This window comes from Eimeria acervulina, genomic scaffold (genome assembly GCF_000499425.1).
Source record: "Eimeria acervulina Houghton genomic scaffold, Eah_scaff400, whole genome shotgun sequence".
NCBI classification, from domain to species: Eukaryota; Apicomplexa; class Conoidasida; order Eucoccidiorida; family Eimeriidae; genus Eimeria; species Eimeria acervulina.
In genome coordinates, this window is record NW_013549833.1 from 2,319 (window position 1) to 23,144 (window position 20,826).

A 20,826-nucleotide genomic window follows, 5' to 3' on the forward strand; every position below is an offset into this window, starting at 1 on the left:
TAATATTATGTTTGTTGTTGCCATCGTTATTTTTGTTTGTACTATTATTATTATTATTATTATTATTATTATGTACTATTATTATTATTATTTTTATTATTATTATTGTTGCTATTATTATTATTATTACTGTTATTACTATTATTACTCTTATTACTATTTTTATTATTATTATTTGCATTTAGTGTTCGTATTAGTCTTAGTATTATTGCCACCATTATTATTATTTTTGATATTTAGGATCTACACTCACCATATATATATATATGCATATAGATCTATATATATATATGTATATATATATGCATATATATATATATATATATATATCCTAGCTGAACACAATAGAAATATATATTATTCTATCTAACCCCACAATATACACCATATGATCTAAACGCATGATACGTATATTGTCTAAAGTGTAAATTATATATATATATAATTTACACTAACAATACACGAAAAAGTATATATTTATATATATTATCTATACACAAATATATATATATATATATTATCTATACACAAATAAATATGTATGTATATATATACATTATCTATGCACAAAGCATAGAGTACATTACGTAAACCCTTTAAAAGTATTATTAATTATGCATGCCATACAGTATGTATAATATAATTATATATATCATCTAAATGAAACACATAAAACATATTTTAGTAGGGTAGTATATGCTATTTTATTACATCTAAGTATATACTATACATTATATTATATTTATATATACAACTCATATCTAATAATATCGATCTACGGCTGCAGTTGCATGCATATATTCAGATACCAGGGGCAGCTATGGTGTACAGTATGGTTTGGTTTATCTCTAGAGACAGTATCCTTAGTTGCTGCTGCTGCTGCTGCTGCTGCTGCTGCTGCTTTTGCCTCGTGCTGCTCTTTCCGCTGCGCAGTTCCGGGGGTGTTGCTCTTGGCAGCAGTCTGTACACCCTGGAGCTTGCCCTATCTACGGCTAGCTACGGCTAGCTACAGCTAGCTACAGCTAGCTAGAGGGCGGACAGCACAAAACCCTTTCTCATGGGGGTGTTATTGAGGGAAGTATACCTCGTTAAAGATGTATTATGAGGTGATTAGATGCAGCAAGACACATCTCAAGTGTATCTCCAGGTGTATTATAAATATTGATTCTTAAGTTAAGCTATATCTTGTTGTAACACCGCTCTCTTGAAGCCAGAGCCTGCAGCAATAGGCAGTTAGAATCGCTGCACCATCGATCATAAGATCTAAGCCCTAGAACCCTACCTTGCTGCTGCTGCTGCTGCTGCTGTTGCTGCTGCTCCTGCTTTGCTGCCAACACTTCTGTAGTTCCCCAGCATGCATGAGCGCATGCGCATGCAGGAGAGTATCTATAAGCAGAGCGAGAGAAGCCTGATTTTGCTGCGTTTGTGAGGGTTGGTTGAGGTTTGCAGCCCTACTACTACTATAGGGTATCCATCAGCAGTTACGTTGCTGGAGTGTAACAGCAGCTTAGAGCGCCAATAAGAGCAGCAGAAGCCTTAAAGTAATGGAATAATAAACAAGATAAACAAATATATATCTTGTGGGGTCTTAAAAGAAGAAGAATAAGACACAACTGCTCTCCCTATAGCCAGGGAGACGGCCGGTTGCTCGTCGGGCCCCATTAACTAGTGTTGTCTAGCACCGCTGAGGAAGAAGAGAGAGATTTTGAGGGTTTTGTTTGCTTTATATTGCCTTAAAATGCCTTTAAGGCAAATAGTATTGTCTTTTTCTTGCATATTTCAATTATTATAACTTCTCCCCCCCTCCTCCTCTCTTTATTTTTGTTCCGCTACCCACTGGCCGCTCGCCCGCCCACAGCCGTCTCAGCCGCTCTCGCAGGGAAATATTGTTTATTTTGAGTTATTTATATTTGTTTTCTTTTTTTCTTTATTTATTTTTAATATTTAAACTCAGTTTCAAAAGAAGACGCCCTGAAGAAAGCGGTATAAGAGAGGCGAAGGGCTCGCATAGCCGGCACACCTGCATGAATTGTGTTGTGTGTCTCGGGGAGAGGGTTTGTTTCTGCATATTTTCTTTCAGAAGTAATTAAATAATGTTCTTTAAATTGATTTTATGAATTCAATTTTTTAATTAATTCTTTTTTTTACGGTCTGCCTAGCAGGGGAGTATCTTATCTTACTGCATTAGGCTGCCGCTGAGCTGCTCGCAGTGTTGTTGCTGTTACCAGCAAAGAAAAGAGCAGAAGAATTAATTTTCTTTCTTCCTTCCTATTTATTTTCTCTTATTTTACCCTTTTATTACAGCTTCATCCTTTGTTTGAAGTTCTATTTGACTAGCTGGTCTACACCCAGGGGGCCAACACCCACGCCTCGAGGTCACCATCTCCTGTCGCTCTCTGCTTTTCTTGCTTTTTCTCTGAGCTTAAACAAAAAAATCTTCTTATAAAACCCCAACTACTTAAAGCAAATAACAGCTCTTCTCCTTCTACCCCTACCTCAGCTCGGGATACAGAGAAGACAGACAACAGGCGCAACCATCTACACAAAACTCCTGTAAGCAACACCATCAAGACTAACAAAAAAAATTAATTTAATGCGTATCAAGACACCCTTATAAGTGCTTACTCTGTCTCCCTTTGCAAGCAGCTCCGTCATTGCTTCAAACCTCTATACACAACTTTTCTGCTAATACCTTTTCACTCAGCTTTCTTTCATAATAATAAACTCCAAAGGGGGCCCCCAGGGGCCCCCTACCTTCTTGCCTGAGTGGCTGCTATGGGTGTTGCAACTGTCTCTAAGCACTGAGAAGATCTACTCATTTAGTTCCTACCAAGGGTAATGGAGACAGCATAATTCATGTGTACGTCTCTGTCTCTTTTCTCTGTCCCCCTTTTGTTTTGTTTGTGTTTGCGTTATCTCTACTTGTTTATAACACCTCTGTTTGTTTTTCTTAATCTTTTATTTCGTTGCTTACGTTCATTTTGGCCGTCTCCTTTATTATTATTATTATTGCTGCGCTCGCTTTGTTTATCTTTGTTTCTTTGATTTGTACGTATCATATATATGATATATATATGATGTATATATATATATATATATGTATTGCTGTTCTTCTAATCAATTGTTTGTTTTTCTTTCTTATACAGTTAGGTTCTCTTCTCCTATGCCATGAGGCAGAGCCGCAGAGACAGTGCGGCTCTGTCTCGTCTCCGTCGTCGGAGCAGCATCTCTTACCAGTGTCCCTCTTCACTGTCTATTGTCTCCTTAGGGGCCCAAGGGGGCCCCTCAAGCCTCTCCAGTGGTGTTAGCAGCAGTAACTGCACGTCTAGCAATGGGGCTGTTGCATGCGCCCGCTGTCTCAGCCGCCGGGTTGCTGACCCGGGGGTCTCTAATACCAATTTAATTAGAAGTATTTCTTCAAGATCTCGTGTTGCCTTTCATTCTAAAGAACAACCAAACAGCTGTCCTGCTGAGGCCCCACACTGGACAGAACGCAGCAGCAGCAGCACCAGCGGCAGCAGTAGCAGCAGCAGCAGCACCAGCGGCAGCACTAGCAGCAGCAGCAGCAGCAGCGGCAGCAGTTGTGCGCTCCCGCACTGCCTCAAAATGTCGACCCGGGGCCCCCTTCGTCGAGTGTCTCCTCCAGGCCCGTGGGGGCTTTCATTGCTTGTGGGGCTGTGGCTCGCACTATGCGGCTTCAGAGGAGAGTATGCATATGCGGAGGAGACAGCAGCAGCTGCAGAGAGAGCAGCAGCAGCAACTACTGCTGCGGGGACTGACTGTCCCCTCATGGACTCCAGCTGTCTCCTCAACTACACTGTCGCAGCCCCTGACTACTTCTACCGAAGGCGTCTAGAGGCTCCCGCTTCCCCAATAGCCATTCGGGAGCCCTCCGACCAGCAGCAACAAGAACAGCAGCACCAGCAGCAGCAGCAACAGCAGCCGCAGCAGCAGTCTAATCCGTTATTAAGTGAGTCAGAGGTGTTTGAGTTTGCGGTGCGTCGACTGCAAGGAATGGGGTCTTTGTTTGCTTCACCTCGTCCGGGGTCTTCTGGGGGTCCTTCATCTTCTTTAGGGGAAGGGGGAGGTGTGGGGCGTCGCCGATCCCAGCAGCAACAGTCTTCTTCTTCTTCGTCTTCTTCTTCTTCTTCTTCTGCTTCTTCATCTCTACCTCTTGAATTAGGAGATCCATTAGAAGGAGCATCAGGAGGGGGTAGTGTTGGTGGTGGTTCTCGTCCTTTATTAGAGAGTAATGGGTTGATATGTGAAGATGATGAAAGAGTAGAGGACTTTGGAGTGAAGTGTCGTCTGATTGCACGATCTTTAGGGGGTCGTTTAGGGTGTGAGAAGAGATTAATAGATATATCACCAGACGGAAGATTACCTGCAAATATCCCTGTGTTTAGCAGAGTAGCAGATGCTTGTCCTATGACATGTGGGCTTTGTGAAGAATGCGCCCCAGGGTGTGCTCTATGGTTTCTAGGAAATACACTTTGTGATGATGTTTGTAATAATGCTGCATGCCAATTCGATGGAGGAGACTGCTGGAGTGCAGATTGTGTTGTCGCTCCCTGGGCAGAGTGGTCTCCTTGCAGCGTCACATGTGGGGGCCCCGGCATTGAACGTAGAAAAAGAGAAGTCCGCAGCAGAGCTAAACAAGGGGGGGCCCCCTGCCCTAAGCTTGAGGTAAACCTTCATCACCCCAACTGTACAGATACAAAAATATTCCTAATGCAATGCATACATTGCATGCATGCAATGCATGCAGTGCATGCAATGTACACGGTGCATGCAATACATGCAATGCATGCAATGCATGCAGTGCGTGCGATGCATGCTATGTATGCATGCGACCCCTGTCTTTCATGACGACGGTGTATCGGTACTGAAAGCCCTATCAATAGCCACACTGAGGCAAATAATAAATACTTAATACATATATATATAAGGATAAGAATGGTGTCTACATGTCTCACTGAAATATGCAGATACAGGGGGCTTTCTTTGGTAATAAACTCATAGCAACAGACTGTATGGTAGCTCCCGCCTGCTTTTGCATGCAGCTGCTGCCTCCTGGTGTTTGTTTGTAGTGTCGCGTTGTTGAGGCATTGAGCTGAGTTTGTGTATGCAGGAAGTAATGCTTGCGTCGATGTGTAGGTCTGAAGTTCCTCTGTCCCCTTGTGTCTTTATTTTTCTGTCTCTGTCTCCTTTTGTCTTCACAGGAGACAAGACAAGGCTGCAACGCAGACGTACCCTGCCCCAGCCACTGTCAAGTGGGCCAATGGACCGAGTGGTCCGCCTGCTCCCACCCTTGTGGGCCTGGAGTCAGCAAGAGAGAAAGACCAGTGCTGCAGGAACCAGACACAGAAGGCAAGCTTCTGCTGCTGCTGCTACTGCTGCTGTTCCTGCTGCTGAAGTTTCTGCTCTTGCTGCTGCTGCTGCTACTGCTGCTGTTCCTGCGGCTGAAGGTGCTGCTATTGCTGCTGCTAGTGCATCTGCTGCGGCTGAGAGTGCTGCTACTGCTGCTGCTGCGGATGAGGGTGCTGCTGCTGCTGCTGCTGCTCCGGCTGAGGGTGCTGCCACTGCTGCTGCTGGGGCTCCCACGGCTGAGGCTGCTGCTGCTGCTGGTGCTACTGCTGGTGCTACTATTGTGGTGCTGCTGTTGTTGCTGCTGTTGTTGCTGCTGCTGATGCTGCTGCTCGTGCTGCTGCTGGTGTTGCTGGTGCTGCTGCTAGGGCTGCTGCTGCTGCTGCCTTGTCTCGTTGCAGCTTAGCAGCAGCGATGTCTGCTTGTCTGTTGCTCTGTTATCTGAAACTGTCTCCGCCGCTCTTCTGTCTCTTTTTTTGTATAAAATTGTCTCTTTGAAGTTACCGTGAACATAGAAAGGGCAGCTAAGCAATAACAACGGAGACATCGACTAGGAAGTCCCCTTATTGGGTCTCATTAAGAGGTAGTTACTATATATTTGCCTCTGTCTCCTTCCTTTAATTGGGGTGTATGTACAGGTCAAGAGTGCCCCGAACTGCAGCAGGAGCGCCGCTGCTACCTGAGTGCATGCGCCTCTGATTGCATAGTGAGCGAGTGGACAGAATGGTCTGCATGCGGGGCTTCTTGCGGAGGGGGTCAGCAGACAAGACAGCGAAGTGTGTTGTCTCCTCCTGTAGAAGATGGGGCTGCATGCCCTCAGCTATTGGAGACACGAGAATGTAACACCTTCTCTTGTGATGGTGGCTGTCATGTGGGGGAGTGGGGGGAATGGACGGAGTGCAGCAAACCGTGTGAAGGCGGCAGCAAGACAAGAACAAGAACAGTGCGTGCTCTAGAAGCAGATACAGACTGTCCCCCGAGCACTCAGACAGCTCCTTGCAATCTTCATGACTGCGGTAAGCAACAATTGAACCTGTTGAGATGTACAGACCCCTGTCTATCCCTCACAAGCACCACTTATTTGATCTTACGTTCTATTATAACCCAGCTACAGTCTGTCGCTGCAGTGTCTTCTTGTCTCTTCGTCTCAGCAGCAAACTCCACCTGTGCTGCACCATCTCCCCGATCGCTGTCTCCTCCTCTTCCTTTTAGGTGTCTCCTGCAGCAGTCTCTAAATCTGTTTCCATGTGCATGCTGTCTCTCTGAACCTTGTGGGGTTGCTTATATTTTGCTGCTGTCTTCCCTCTGCAGCTATTGACTGCGTAGCGTCGGAGTGGAGCCTATGGACAGCCTGCGATGTACCCTGCGGTATTGGGAGCCAAAGGAGACTGCGAGAAGTGCTGCAGGCCCCCAAGGGTGCAGGAGAGATGTGCCCGCCTCTTGATCAACTCCGGCCTTGTGATAAGGGGCCCTGCAAAGTTGACTGTCTCCTTAGTGATTGGTCAACCTGGAGTGAATGCTCCCATCCTTGTGGCCTTGGGGAACAACGCAGAAGCCGTTACGTAATAGAGGCCCCATCGGAGACAGGCAAATCTTGTGGTGCGCTAGAGGAAACAAAACCCTGTGGAGGGCATTGCCCACCCAAGTGTATTCTCAGTGACTGGACTGAGTGGGCCTCCTGCAGTGCTCTGTGTCAGCAGGTAGGCTGAGCTGTATATACACCTACCACAGCGGCATGTACACCCGGCATAACTGCATCTGCATGCAGAAACAGATAAAACTGACGGACATGCGAACCAACCATCGCACTGGTTGACTTCTGCTTTCCTTTAAGCAGCTCCGCTGCACCAACACGATCTGCAATCTTTAGGCATCGCGCTGCACTGCAGCGGAGCACACGCCTTGAGTCATGTAGCTGTGCATACACCTGAATTCATTCATAGTTGCTGAGAACGCGTCTTTGGAGAAGATGAAGCCTTTTTGGAAGAATTAAGAAAAAGACAGGCGGCAAGAGATAAAAGGAGCTGAGGCTCTTTAGCTGCTACAAGAACAATATCAAAGTATGGCTGGAGTGTCTGTGCTGTCCCGTTTAACAGGTTGGTGCGACCAACCCCACAACAACGCGTAGTCGTGTGGTGTTGCTGGAGGCCCCTGACTGCCCGAGTGCTTCTAATTTAACTGAGTCTCTCCTTTGTTCTTCCTTGGGGTTTCGCTGCGACGTTGACTGCCAGGTAAGCCCCTGGTCTCAGTGGTCTTCGTGCAGCAAGCTATGTGGGGGAGGCACTCGTCGGCGTACACGGGAGATAACAAGGGTGCCTCAGGGAAACGGTAAAGCATGCGGGGAGTTGGCTGAGGAGGCCCCCTGTGCAACAACTCCTTGTGAAGAGATAGCAGGACAAGCAGTTCAAGACTGTGTATGGGGAGAGTGGTCAGAGTATGGGCCTTGTGATGCTGCATGCGGCCCCGGAAGAAGGCGCTCCTCCCGAGTTGTCCTTGCCTTTCCTAAAGACGCCAATGGAAGAGTAATGCAGCATCTCTGTACTGAAGCTGACCGCTTCGTAGCCTGTCAGGGGCCTCCTTGCCGTGAGCTAAGCACCAACAACTCCTTTAATACTCTCGTACTTAACGCCGAAAAAGAAATTCAAACATCATCCGGTAGCAGCGCTTGCAGGCTGATCGCTATCATTCACCTCCAACCCGAAAAAGAGGCACCAGATCGCATTGCCCTGGACATCTATATATATATATATATATGTATATATTTATATATATGTGAATATATACATAATATATATGTATATATATACATATATATACACGCACAGACAGAGCTGCATATATATATGTATATATATATATATATATGCATATATATATGTATATATTGTATATATATATTATATATATTGTCTATATATATACATATATTGTGTATATATATGTATATTTACTTATTTGTTTATACATATTCGTCTCTCTCTGCCAGTCGCTGCAACGCCTCTCTTTGTGTTTGTTTGGAAGAGAAAATGCTTTCCTTTTTGTCTGTCTCTGTCTCTGTCTCTTGCGGCTTCAGCGGTGGACTGCCAGGTGACTGCTTGGGGGGAGTGGAGTAGCTGTACAGCCACCTGTGGGGGCGGCCAGCAGCAGCGGCAGCGGTCGGTGGTAAGGCAGCCGGCGAACGGAGGCCGCGAGTGTCCTGTTCTTACTGAGACCCAAGTGTGCGGTTCATACCCATGTCGTAAGCACCACAAACCCTCCCTTTCATGCAGCCGCACTGGTAGTAGCAGCACCAGCAGCACCAGCAGCACCAGCAGCACCAGCACAAGCACCACCAGCAGAAGCCGCAACAACAGCAGCAAGAGCAGCACCAGCACGAGCAGCAGCAGGAGGAGTAAGACACGGATGAAGCAGAGGGACTGCAGGACTATGATATGATGTGTTGAGTACTCGGACTGAGATCTTTGGGTTACATTGTGCAGCAAGAGACTGCGAGATGTCTCCTTGGAGCGAGTGGTCTGCATGCTCCGCCCCATGTGGGGAGGGACAGATGCATCGATCGCGGCGTATTACTTCAGCTGCCTCTGTAGACCCCCCAGGCCTTGCATGCGGCCCCACTCGTGAGGAGGCCTCCTGCTTCTCCCCTGCAGGCCCCTGTCCCTCAGACTGCGAGCTGGGGGAGTGGAGTGAATGGAGTGATTGCTCTGCTCTCTGTGGAGGCGGCACGCGTCAGAGGTTCCGCAGTGTGGCGGCGTTTGAGATAGGGGGGGGCCGGCCTTGTACAGGCAACAAGGAAGATGCAGAGGCCTGCAATCTGCAGCCCTGTGCGCCCTCTTGCCCTGTGAGTGACTGGAGTGAATGGACAGAGTGTTCGTCTAGTTGTATGCCTGCGGACGGCACTGAGACGACACGCCGCCGCTACAGAGAGGTCTTAAAAGAACCCCCAGCGCATGCAAAACATATATGCCCCCCTGTAGAAGAAGTTCAAAAAGGTTGTAATGCAGATATACCGTGCCCTATAGACTGTGCATACACCCCGTGGACCAGCTGGGGAGAGTGTGAGGGGGAATGCGACGTGGGTCAGCAGCGGAGAAGCCGCCGCATTCTTTCCGAGGCAGACTTTGGAGGGGTCCCTTGTGCGGAGACAGAGCAAACTGCAGACTGTGCATTGGAGACAGTTTGTATAAGAGACTGTGTCTTAAGCAACTGGTCAGAATGGGGGCCCTGCAGTGCTACATGCGGGGGCGGCTACAAACAGAGACACAGAGAGGTATGCAGTTTGTGGGCTTGCGAAAGCCTGCTCCACTGTCTTCAGTTGCAACAAGGGAGAAAGTAGCAAACAAATGCAAAATAAAGAGACACTTTTGCTGTGCTATGGTGGAGGCGTCAGTGCTGAAGCCACTAATATGTGTCTGTACTGCGCTCCCTATAAGAGGTAGCGCCTCTTGACCTACTACCAACGCCCTCTCTCTGCTGTATTTGCGTATGCTACAGAGATGCTGCCCTTCCTATGCATATATTTTTAGCAGTAACATGTGCTGTATCATTATGTATGACGTTGTCATATTCTATACACAACAATTCCACTGTATTGTGTTGCAGTGTACTGTATTGTCTTGATTTCTATTGTTATTTTGTATTGTATAATATTGTACTGCTTTGTTCCCTTTTGCTTTATTTTGTTTTGTATTGCATTGTTTTGTTTTTATTTTATTTTGTTTTGTTTTTTGTTTTATTGTGTGATATGTTCTTTTGTACTAAGTTATGTTGTGTTGCCTTGCATTGTGTTGTGTTGTTTATTTCTTTATCGCTGTGTGATTCGATTAATTTGCGTTTCATTCAATTGTTTTTCTTTGTTTTACTGTGTTGAGCTGTATTGCATTTCGTTGCGCTGTATTGTCGTACGCTATTTTATGCTGCATAATATTATTTTGTTTTGTGCTGTACTGCCTTGCACAGGTGTTGGAGGCTCCAGTGAACGGAGGAGACCCGTGCGGCTCTCTTGAGGAGTTTGAACCTTGTGCAGAAATTAGTTGTTTCGGTTCCGACTGTAAGGTATCAGAATGGAGCGAGTGGGGTGCATGCAGCAAAGAGTGCGGTGGAGGTGTGCATACACGCGAGCGGCAGGTGCTGCTGCCTCGCACTGGGAACGGGATCGACTGTCCCGAGCTGCAGCAGCGCCGGGGCTGCGGCCTCCACCGCTGTCCAGGGGTCCCTTGTGAAGACAGTCCAGATGTACCTCTGTTGACTGGGGTAGAGTGCAAAGTGCTGCTGGCAATGGGGTGTCACCGCAGACTGCAAGAGCTAGCGGAGGAGAACAATCAACCCTTCCCTGAGGACCTTCCCCCGGAAGTACGTGTCAGTGATGCATGCCCTAAGACATGTGGGGTATGCGCAGAGTGCGCCCCAGGCTGTCAATTAAGAGACTTAGGAAACAGACACTGCGATGAACCCTGCAACAACGAGGCTTGTCAAATGGATTTAGGCGACTGCGGAGGAGACTGCGCTATAGGACGGTTGCCACCGGGGCTGAGACTGGAGCCTGCAACTTCTATGATGACGGAGGGACAGACTCTGATAGCGAGTTGCGCAGACCCCGATATGCGGCTGTCTCCTTTCTCCTCTATGAGGCAGCTAGCCATCACTTGCGTGGGCAAAGGCGAATTCGCCCTCGAACCTCCGGATCTTGCTCTAAACAAAGACGAAGAAGAAGGCCTCTTGCTGCCCTCGTGTGCTCCAGATCCCTGTCCATTCATCTCTGTCAGTGGATTCACTGGGGAAGCCACTCCATTCAACGGCATCTTCTTAAGAGGAGACCCCCATGGCAGTATGCCCCGCTTCTTACAAGACACACTAAGCCCCCCTGCTCACTTTCTATGGGCGCAGGAAACATCCCCCCCAAATGGAAGCAAACAAAGCAAACGAATCATCTGGCGTATCACCCAGGCAGACCCCAACACTGCAGCACAAAACTCGGGACTCACTGCAGCAGCAACGGGGGGAGATTGCGTTGCGGAGACAGCTGGAGGAGATGCAGCTGTAGGGTGCACAGACAGCTGGGAAGTGGGTGTTGCAGGGAGCGACAGCAGCAGCAAACCCCAACGCGCCACCTTCAAATGCATTGATGAGGAGACGCGTGCAAAGCTAGAAGCGCAGCAGCTAGAACCAGAGGAGTCAGAAGAGGAGCGAACAGTGCCGCAGGGGCCCCCAGTGACGGTTGTTGCTGGAGTAGAGATGGTCTGTGAGGACCAGCAAGAAGTGCAAGAGAAGTCGGGCAAATCTTGTGAGGCTCTTAAGAAGATGCTCAAGTGCGACTTCTTGTTAGCAGATGCAGGAGTGGATCTCCCCTCCTTTCTGCCCCCAGACGCAACGCTTGCTCTCGCCTGCCCCCAGACCTGCGGTCTTTGCAAGCAATGTGCCAGGGGCTGTCCCTTGTGGTTCCTAGGAAACAGACATTGCGACCAGGCCTGCAACGTCCCGGCATGTCAGTTCGATAAGGGAGACTGCGGCAACACGCGCCCGGTTGCTGCAGCACAGCAGCAAGACGCCGAGGCAACAGACGAAGAAGACGAAGAGGAATTCGTTCCTTTAGGCCCCGACGAACCCCACAAGCAGCAGCAGCAGCAGCAGGAAGATGAGGAAGAAGACGAAGACGATCCCGCGACAGCCTGCGAAGACGATCCCCAAGTCAAGGCTATGGGATTTACATGCAAAGTCCTCTACGCTGTCGCTGAAGGGACCCCTGAGGGCTGCAACAGTCGCCTGCAGGATCTGCGCCCAGACGAGGCCCTGCCCCCTGGAGTACCGCCCATCACAAGGGTTAAGGACGCCTGTCCCAAGACGTGCAGAGCTTGCAACGGTATGCTGGCTAGACAAGCACTGAAAAAATGCAGAGATGCATTTTCCATCAAGTAGACAGGAGACAATAATCTGCATCCACAGATAATAGAATGGATCGACGTCAGCTTGAAAAAACAGCAGAAACGAGGCAGTGCAGTGTATGTACAGTGCAAGGAAAATTAAACAGATTCCCCTCACTGATTGCTGTCTGAAGGTGCGTCTTGGAACTGTGGGCTATTTGCGCAGACCCTGACAGACTGCGGCGCCCTGGATCGCGAGCAGCAGATTCAGATTCTTGCCAAGACGATCCTTTAGTGACGGAGATGGGCTACAGCTGCAAGCTGCTGCTGGCTGTAGCTGAAGAGGAAGGAGAAGGATGCGAGGCCCGGCTTATAGACCTCAAGCCCGATCAAACGCTGCCACCCGGCATCCCCCATCAAACGAGGGTTAAGGATGCCTGTCCTAAGACGTGCAACGCATGCGATGGTACGTTGTCGTCTTACACTGGGGGGTTAAGAGGCCCTTTCTCCCGCAGTTCAGAACCTGAAGGAATATATTAACGAGCGAAAGCTCTTGTGAATGATCGGCCCCACACCTACCCTACCGGGCACCAGGCAGAGCACCAAACGCACAAAAGGCAGCGTTTGTTCTAACCAGCAAGAAAGAGAGCCTTTTGTTTGTACATACATAGGACAGAGTGTATTCTAGCAAACAAGAGAAACACCTTCTGTCTGTTCATCGGCTGCTCACTCCATTCTAGCTGCCTGGTGCGGCAAATGGAGAGCCGGTCTGTCATTGAGATGAGGCTCTTTCTCGGCTTGAGGCTTGCGCTGCAGATTCTCTGCTGTATCTCTGAATGAGAATCTATTAAATGCAGCTAGTGAAGTGTTAAACCCTTGGAATCTAAACCCTAGGCCCTTATCCCTTTTGTTAGAAACATATTTTTTCTGTCGTTCTATGGTACAATCATGCGACCGAGTTGCACAACCTGTAGTGTATGCCGCTGTCCTCAGATCCTACGAGGCTGCAGCGGCCTTCAAACCCTCCTGGGGCTGCATGTACGGACTTTGAGTTTGTGGGGGAGGCGGGTTCTTCATGCAAGTTACTGTTGACCCTTGCTCAGTCCCAGGGCCTTGGGGGGTGCTCAGCACCCCTTTCGGCCTTGTTAGAAGAGAAGCATTGGCCTCAAGGAACCCCATCTGACATTACACTCGGCGACGCCTGTCCACACACTTGCGACTACTGCGACGGTGAGTGCAGCAAGACATCACAGCAGCATCACTCCACGCTATCAGCAACAGCACAAAACCCCTCGTTAGCATACGCACCAGTGGCAGCAGCCAGCCCCTCAGCCAAGCTATCCTTAGATGAAGACAGCGCTGTGCCTTCTGCGCATTCTCTAGGGAAGCGCAGACAAAGCCCTGGGTTATACATAAATTCTGGGAGTCGCATCTCACGAAGTTCTTGCGATATCCCTCCCTTCATATATAAGGTTTCATAATTACATATGTACTTATATATCTGCATTTCTATATGAGGGCATGGGATGATTTCTGATAGCTTCCATTCTCTCCCTTCTGAGATGTACATGTCCTGCAGAGTCCGTTCTGGTGCGTATGCGCCCGCCGGTTGACGAGGAGCCGAGCTGTCTCGGGGGCTGCTGCGACAACAAAATGGTGGAGCAAGAGACAGGTGGGCGGGTTGACCCCAGCAAGCCGTTGTCCCCCAGCTGTAGCAGCCGAGCACCCAAGAGGCTTGCCTCCTATCTTTATTAATTTCAGGTGTCACCGGCCAAGCAAATGTGAGCTGCTGCTGGCGTTTTGATTTGCCTCTTCTCCTCTATCAGGCTACACATGCCGGCAGATTAAGGACTTTTTGAACGGCGACTGCTCCGTCGAATTGGTGTCTCTCTCCAGCACGCCGCTGCCCCCTGAAGTACCCAAAGGGGCAACGTTGCGAGACGCCTGCCCGTACACTTGCGGCGCTTGTCCTGCTCAGCAGTGCGTAGACAATCCAATGGTTCAGCAAATGGGGTACTCCTGCGACATGCTGATTGCTGCAGCAGAGGGAAGAGGAGGCTGTGAGGCCCTTTTGTCTTCACTCAGCGGCGAACCGTTACCTGCCGGAGTTCCTCCCACCACCCGAGTCCGCGATGCATGTCTCAAGTCCTGCAATGCTTGTCCTCCTCTCTTTTCTAGCGGTGGAGGGCCGGAAACAGCAACTGCAGCAGGCGGTGCAGCGGCAGCACCAGACTGCTTCGACGACGGCCGTCTCCCTCAGCTGGGGTATTCTTGCGCAATGCTTCTTGACTTTGCAAGTAAGGGTTGTGAAACAACTCTGGGGGAGCTGCTGCCCCAGTCCCTCTCTCTACCCCGCCACCTGCACCGCCACGATATGATCAAGGACTTCTGCCCCAAGACGTGCGGGCTCTGCGGAAGCTCTCTTGGGGGTGGAGGGGCCGTAGACGCAGCTGGACGGCGCCGGGGCTGCCGCAACAACCCCATGGTGGAGAGAGCTGGCCTCAGCTGCGCCCTTCTCGTGAAGGCGTCCCCTCTTGGATGCAATGCCAAGCTGGCTGACCTCAGCGACGACCCTCTACCTCCAGGGGTCCCTCCGAGCGCCACCGTGCGCGACGCGTGCATGCTTGACTGCGGGGGCTGCATAGATGTCCCAACGTGCTTTGACGGTTTTCAGAATGGAGACGAGGAAGGCATTGACTGCGGAGGCCGTTGCAGGCCTTGCGCTCCCTGTGACCCGTCTCCCCTCAAGGCCCTTGGGGAAGGCGTCATTCAGGAGGGGAGGGGCACAGCCCATGGAGCCACGCGCAGACTTTCGTGTAAGGCCGAGTTTGTGCGTGTAGCTGGTAGAAACGGAGAAGAGGTAATTTGCCAAGATGGAACCTTTAGCAAGCCGAAACTTCGCTGCGAACCCAGAACCGTCACTGTTCAGTATATCAAGGCTTACATACGAAATGCAGGGGTAAGGAGACAGCGTCTAGCCCTGGCTTGAGAGTCATTGTGTGCTGAATCTGCATGCATGAGGAGAACGAGAGGCCAGCACAACTCTAGAAGTGACCAAGTGTGCTTTCCTCGACACCAGATGCTGCCCAGCAACAAGTTCGTCTCGTGCTTGTTTCTTCATGGAAGGAAGCACTTACTTAGCGTTGCTGCTGCTATTGCTTGCTCCAAATGTTGCCTTTGGCTCAGGACCTGCAGTATGGAGCTGTACCGGCTCTTTTTGCTGCTCTCTCCTCGGCCCTGCGGGTGCAGCCGCCAGATGAGTTGCGGTTGCTGGCGGTTGGGCTCGACCGGAGGAACGACAGCATGAGAGCCTCTGGGGTTTGTGAGGACGACCCTCGTGTTGTAGAAATGGGGTATAGCTGCACTATGATGGAGGCCTTCTGCGATTCCAAGCTTCATGACCTGGCAGCTGCTCAAAAGAAACAGCTGCCCGACTGGCTGCCGAAGGAAGCGAAGGTCAAAGACGCATGCAGAAAAACTTGCGGCGCTTGTGGTAAGCACACTATTCAGTGGGGCTCCAAATGCTCCAGCCACCCCAAGTTCTTTTTTGGTCTTGTGCGATATTCCGGAATTGAAGGTTAATCTTCGGCGGACCCAGGCTGTGTGTCTGTGCGCTTCCACCTGCATTGTCTAAAGCATTTCTCAAGCCATCCTGTAGTGAGGCATTTTTCTTCCTGCGGATGTTTCTGCCTGTCTGTGCAGATAACCGCCGGCGACTACAGGCTGTCTCGGGGTCTCCTTTGTCCTCCTTACCTTTGTTGATTGACGCTGGCGTCCTGTGGACTCGGACGGCTGTGCCCTTTTCGAGTTTGCTTACAGATGACCTCCCGGAGAGGTTCCTGTCTGCCTTGAAACAACAGTTCATACAGAGGGGAGTGACACTGATAGATCCCGCGGACAAGTCCCTTGTTTCAGCCGCCATGGCCCTAACTTCACGCCCCTTCGCATTCGCCATAGAAGGCACCGAACAACGACGGCTACCCATAGCCCACTGGGAAGGTGGCTTTGGCTCCTACTCGCCAGCATCTCATTCTAAAGCTGTCTTCGCAGCTGCTGGGCTGCCTATACCGTCTTCTCAGGCTGTTGATCTGCCGCACATCCTCGAAAAAGACGGAAGGAGGCCGGGGCCTCCTTCCTATGCTTCAGTAGACTATTCATTTGGAGAAGCAGCCCCCGTGAATCTGCCACTTCCACCTGGGGTAAACGCCTTACGCGGAGCCTGCTTTGACCCCCTGAGCTACCGATCCGACACCAACAGTTGCTGCAGCCTCCAAGAAGAACTCCAGGTAGGGCTGAAAGCACACTCAGCCCCACGGAGGCAACCTACTCAGCACCTAGCATCAATTTGGAGAAGCTCCCTAACACAGTGCAACAGGCGGGAAAGAGCTTGCGTGGCAGTTTCCTTAATAACCACTGGAGCGTCAGCTGTATATCTGTCCTCGGCAGTAAGTTGCGTGCCTGCGAATACGAAGAGTGGAGCTGCTGCATGCGCCGCACACATGTGAATGAATGCAGGTCTTTGTTGATGGACCTTGTGGAGCGTTGCTGTACGGCCGCCGGCTGACACAGGAGACAGTTGCGGCCTTCTGTGAGAAGCCCGTGGAGGGTCGGTACTGCTGGGCGTCTTTCGTCGCTCGTGTAGATGCTCACAAACAGCGGAACGGGGCAGCCTGCAGTCTCGTTCAGGCTGTAGAAGCCGTGTTGGAGGCATGGTGCTACAAGGACCCCACAAACAACCCCTCTAGGTACTGCTTTGCGCAAGTGGAAGAGGCACTGGAAGCTGCTGACCTTCGGTCCTTGGGTTCAAAGACGTCAAGTCAGCTAGATGAAATCTGCGGGGAAAAGAGTTGTTTCAGGAGCAATCTGAGGTACCTTGACAACATGACATTGCTCCAAACATCGTGGCAGCTAATTCACGCACCGACAGATGAAGGGAGGCAAGGGGACCTGTCTTCATCCCTGCCCGAAATATCTAATGCTTTTGATAGAGTAACTGAAGCATCTGAAACTCGGCGGCTTGAAGGAGGATGGGCTAAGAAGGCTGCCACCTCTAGTCAAGGATTCTATCAGCACAGTCGCCGAGCTATGGACGCCCGCGAGAGAGCGCAGCATCACATGCAGGCGGCTGTCTCGGCGGCAGCTGTCTTCAGTGGATTGCAAGAGCAAACTGAGATGAGCATCAGAACGCCCCTTGAGAGAAGCCCACGCAATGATGGGACAGCCCCCAGAAGGCGCCTAGGCACATTGTCCCGATTTCAGGGCCCCCTGACGGAAACTCTAGAGGAAGGGCTTAACCTCGTGTGCACGAAGGTTGAGAACGACTACTGCCAGCAGACGCTCGTCCTTCTCGCCCAAGAAAGCCCAATAAGAACCCCGTCTCTTCTTTTGGAACCATGCGCTAGCCGCTGTTTCGTGCCGCTAACGGGGGCCGTTGGGGCGATAGTGGAGGCGTACGGCGAGAGGTATCGAGACCCTTGGCACTCCTTACTCGGCTCCGTGATGAGGGCCTATGGACGGTTCTACTGCGTTACGAACGAAAGGGGGGACTTCTGCGGGAGGCACTTCTTTGACAGATACAGAGCAGCAAACCCGCACAAGGTGGCTGCGCAGGGACTGGAGCTGCCACTCCCAGACTGTCAGTGTCCTCACTCCTTCCTTCAAGTAAGATGCAACGTTCCGCATGCACATAAGACGCACCGCCAGGTAGCGGCCAAGTCTCTAACCCTAAAATGTTTCCTTCATGTGCTCGCAGGATGGGCAGTGCGACCCTGAGTGCTTCAACGAAGCGTGCGGGTGGGACGGCAGGGACTGCCTGCCTTCGTCGATGTTCGCTCAACTCCACGCTGCTGTTTCAACTCTCGTAGACCCTACGTGCAGCCTTTATCACCCGGATTTTGAGTGTGGCGGTAAGTGCTTTAAGCAATACGAGACCGCTAGGGGAGTCGGCGGGAGCGGATGCTGCCTGGGGATGGGCCTCGACATTTTAGGGGCCGTAGCAGCGGCTGAGGCAGCGCACCCACTTGGCGAAGTCCCTTGGAAAGTCCGGAGGACGGTGGCCTTCGCAGAGCAAATATGCGGGGCTGCTGCGGACAGAACCTGCAGTCTTGGTGAGCCGAGGCCGCTTCTGCATGTGGAGCTGCGCGTCGTTGGGCTCAACTCCCAGGTCACACTCACAGACGCAGGGAAGGTTGACGAAATCTTCAGGGCACTCGGCACAGCCCTCACAAGGAAGGTGGGGCTGGTAGAAAGGGATATTGCGCGGCATTTTGCTAGGGCAGACCCACAAGGCTTCACTTTGGAGTTCATACTCGACGCTGGGAGGGATCACGCCGCCAGAGTTGCTCAGCTTCTACGGCAGCCAGTGAGCGCGGGCATTTTTGCGTCTGTATCTCTTAACAGCGGGCACCGTTCAGATTTTTCATGCCCCAGAAGACCAAGGTAGCAGTCCAGGGCATCAATCCCACTATGCACATAGGGCTGCTAAGACAGCTGATGCTGTCTCAACATACTCGCGAGACGCCGTGTTCTTGTGTGTCCACCCCTCAGAGTTTGATAAAGGACGTGGAGGCAACGGCGCTTCGACAGCTCGGCCGTGTATCTCTCGCAGCCTACCTGGATCTGAAAAATGGACTACTAGGAGTAGAATTCGTCCCGGACTCATTGGTAGAGGAGCAAATGACTTCGCCCGCTGCTGGGCTCGGCCCCTTGCCTCCGAAGAGGGGTGACGAAGGGCTTCACGAGTTGCCCTTACAGCTTCCCCCTGAACCATGTACTGAGGCGTCATTCGCATCACTGAGCCCGCGATATGTTGCCCTAGAGATACCACACCTGTCAGACAAGGGCGACCCAGAAGCGGTGGCCGTTGCATGTGGTCTGGGCTACTTGCCAACACGAGGCCACGGGGAGGATTCGGATCGCGCCATCTGCGACAATGGAAAGTGGATCCTTCAGGACGGCCTCGACTGCCGCCGCACCTGCACGGATCCACCTGACGCTTCGCTGTATCCAAAAGGAGCGTACACGGTCTCTAAGCCAGAGTGGAGACTGCACGGGCGATCGGCGCCGCGCTCGTTGCAGGCTGCACCAGATCGCAGCGTCCCCTCGGTGAATTCCGGAGAGGCAGCAGTCAGCAATGAAACGCATGGTGCCGCCCATGGCGCTGCCCTGTATGTGCGATGCGCAGACGGGTTTGCGGCTGGAAGGGGTCAAGAAGGCTCGTGGCTGACGTGCATTGACGGTGAATGGAAACTGCAGAGGCCAACATTTAGCTGCCATCGGCTCTGCCCCGAATTCGAGCAACTAGGAAGTGCCTACGTAGTTACGGGAGAGGGCCAACACCAGGGAGACGAGCGCGAAGTGTCATGCACCCGAGGCTACTACCCGCAGAGGCGTGTGCATCGCCTTGTTTGCTCTGACGGCAGCTGGCCGGCCCTTCCATTCAGCTGCTCTCGAGCAATGACTCCTGACCTCCGGGAAGGGGTCGGCGGGTTTCAGAAAATCCTGCAGCAAATGTTTAGTCGCGAAGGTATTCTCGGCTTTATCGCGTTTTCTATCCTCATCCTCGCCGCCACTCTCATTGTAATCCTTTGTTGGCTTTTCTGCTGCCGCGGCCGAGCGCACCGCCGGCAGCGGGAGAGGGCAGAGGCGTTGCAGGCGCTTAAGCTGGCAGGCGTGCCCATGAGCGAGTTGGCGGCCGTTGCAAGGGCCAGATTGTGCATGCCTACAGGATCCTCCTGCGCCTCCTTTGTAGATGAAAGCAACTTCAGTTCGTCCATTCGTTCTAATAAAAAACGTGGGAGTCGAAAAACCAGCAGAAGTGACTGCAGTGCAACCAACTGTCAAGAAATGGTTGACCTCAGCCGCCGCATACCTGCCCGGCCCCCAGGGGATGCTGTCGTACCACCCCCAAGTGAGGCGGCGCCGACAGGACGCAGCAGCCAGCGAGACCCAGATGAATCGACCCCTGTCCCCGACTGGCTTACTGAGGAGCGCGTCCTGCCTGCACAAGCTGTCCGAAGGGCCACGGATCCTAGGTGCTATTCGGCTGCCCCGGCCACCTTGAGCAGCCTCAGCAGCACTCGTGATTCGTCCATCCCCCGCAGTAACCCATGCAACAATGGAGCAGCCGATAACTGCCATCAAGCGGTCCCTTTGCAGGGAATGGCGCATGAGGCCTCTTCAGAAACCACTGACGCAGAGATCGAGCTGATGCATAGTCGGGAGGAAGAAGCCGCAATCGCATCACTGCAAGAAGCGGCTGCGGTAGAAGAACCCCAGCAGAATGGTGTGACTCCCACGTAGGGGTTAGCAGACGCTTCAGCTGCCTCCGCAATTAGGGAGCCCAATGAATCTCCACGAACTGAAGTGCTATTACCAGCGCAGCACGGCATTCAAGTTTTGCTACCGTACGAGCCTTTAGGCCTTATCTCTGCCAGCATTCTTCTACGGGCATCCCTGGACATTTGCATCCACTGCTTATGTTAGGCATTTGCAAGCCAGGCCAGGCTATATGAAAAGTGAGAAGGTTAAGCTTTCTACTCGAAGCTCGTGCTGGGCTTGGCATGCCTGCGAACCCAGATGTGAGGACTGAGTGCGCTGAATG

The 20,826-nt window shown here is 51.3% G+C and overlaps 1 protein-coding gene across 1 annotated transcript; it reads left to right on the plus strand.

Moving 5' to 3' along the window:
* Positions 1–3,168: 3,168 nt before the first annotated feature.
* On the plus strand, positions 3,169–20,525 carry EAH_00036770 (thrombospondin type 1 domain-containing protein, putative; the record flags this gene model as incomplete). Its single annotated transcript, XM_013395591.1, has 18 exons — positions 3,169–4,439; positions 4,596–4,686; positions 5,132–5,573; positions 6,006–6,383; positions 6,679–7,067; positions 7,464–7,598; positions 8,455–8,605; positions 8,847–9,634; positions 10,324–12,223; positions 12,451–12,690; positions 13,218–13,454; positions 13,804–13,896; positions 14,051–15,084; positions 15,411–15,717; positions 15,927–16,510; positions 16,740–17,885; positions 18,136–18,585; positions 18,771–20,525. The coding sequence occupies 18 exons, from the start codon at positions 3,169–3,171 to the stop codon at positions 20,523–20,525; spliced, it is 11,391 nt and encodes a 3,796-aa protein (XP_013251045.1).
* Positions 20,526–20,826: the final 301 nt, after the last annotated feature.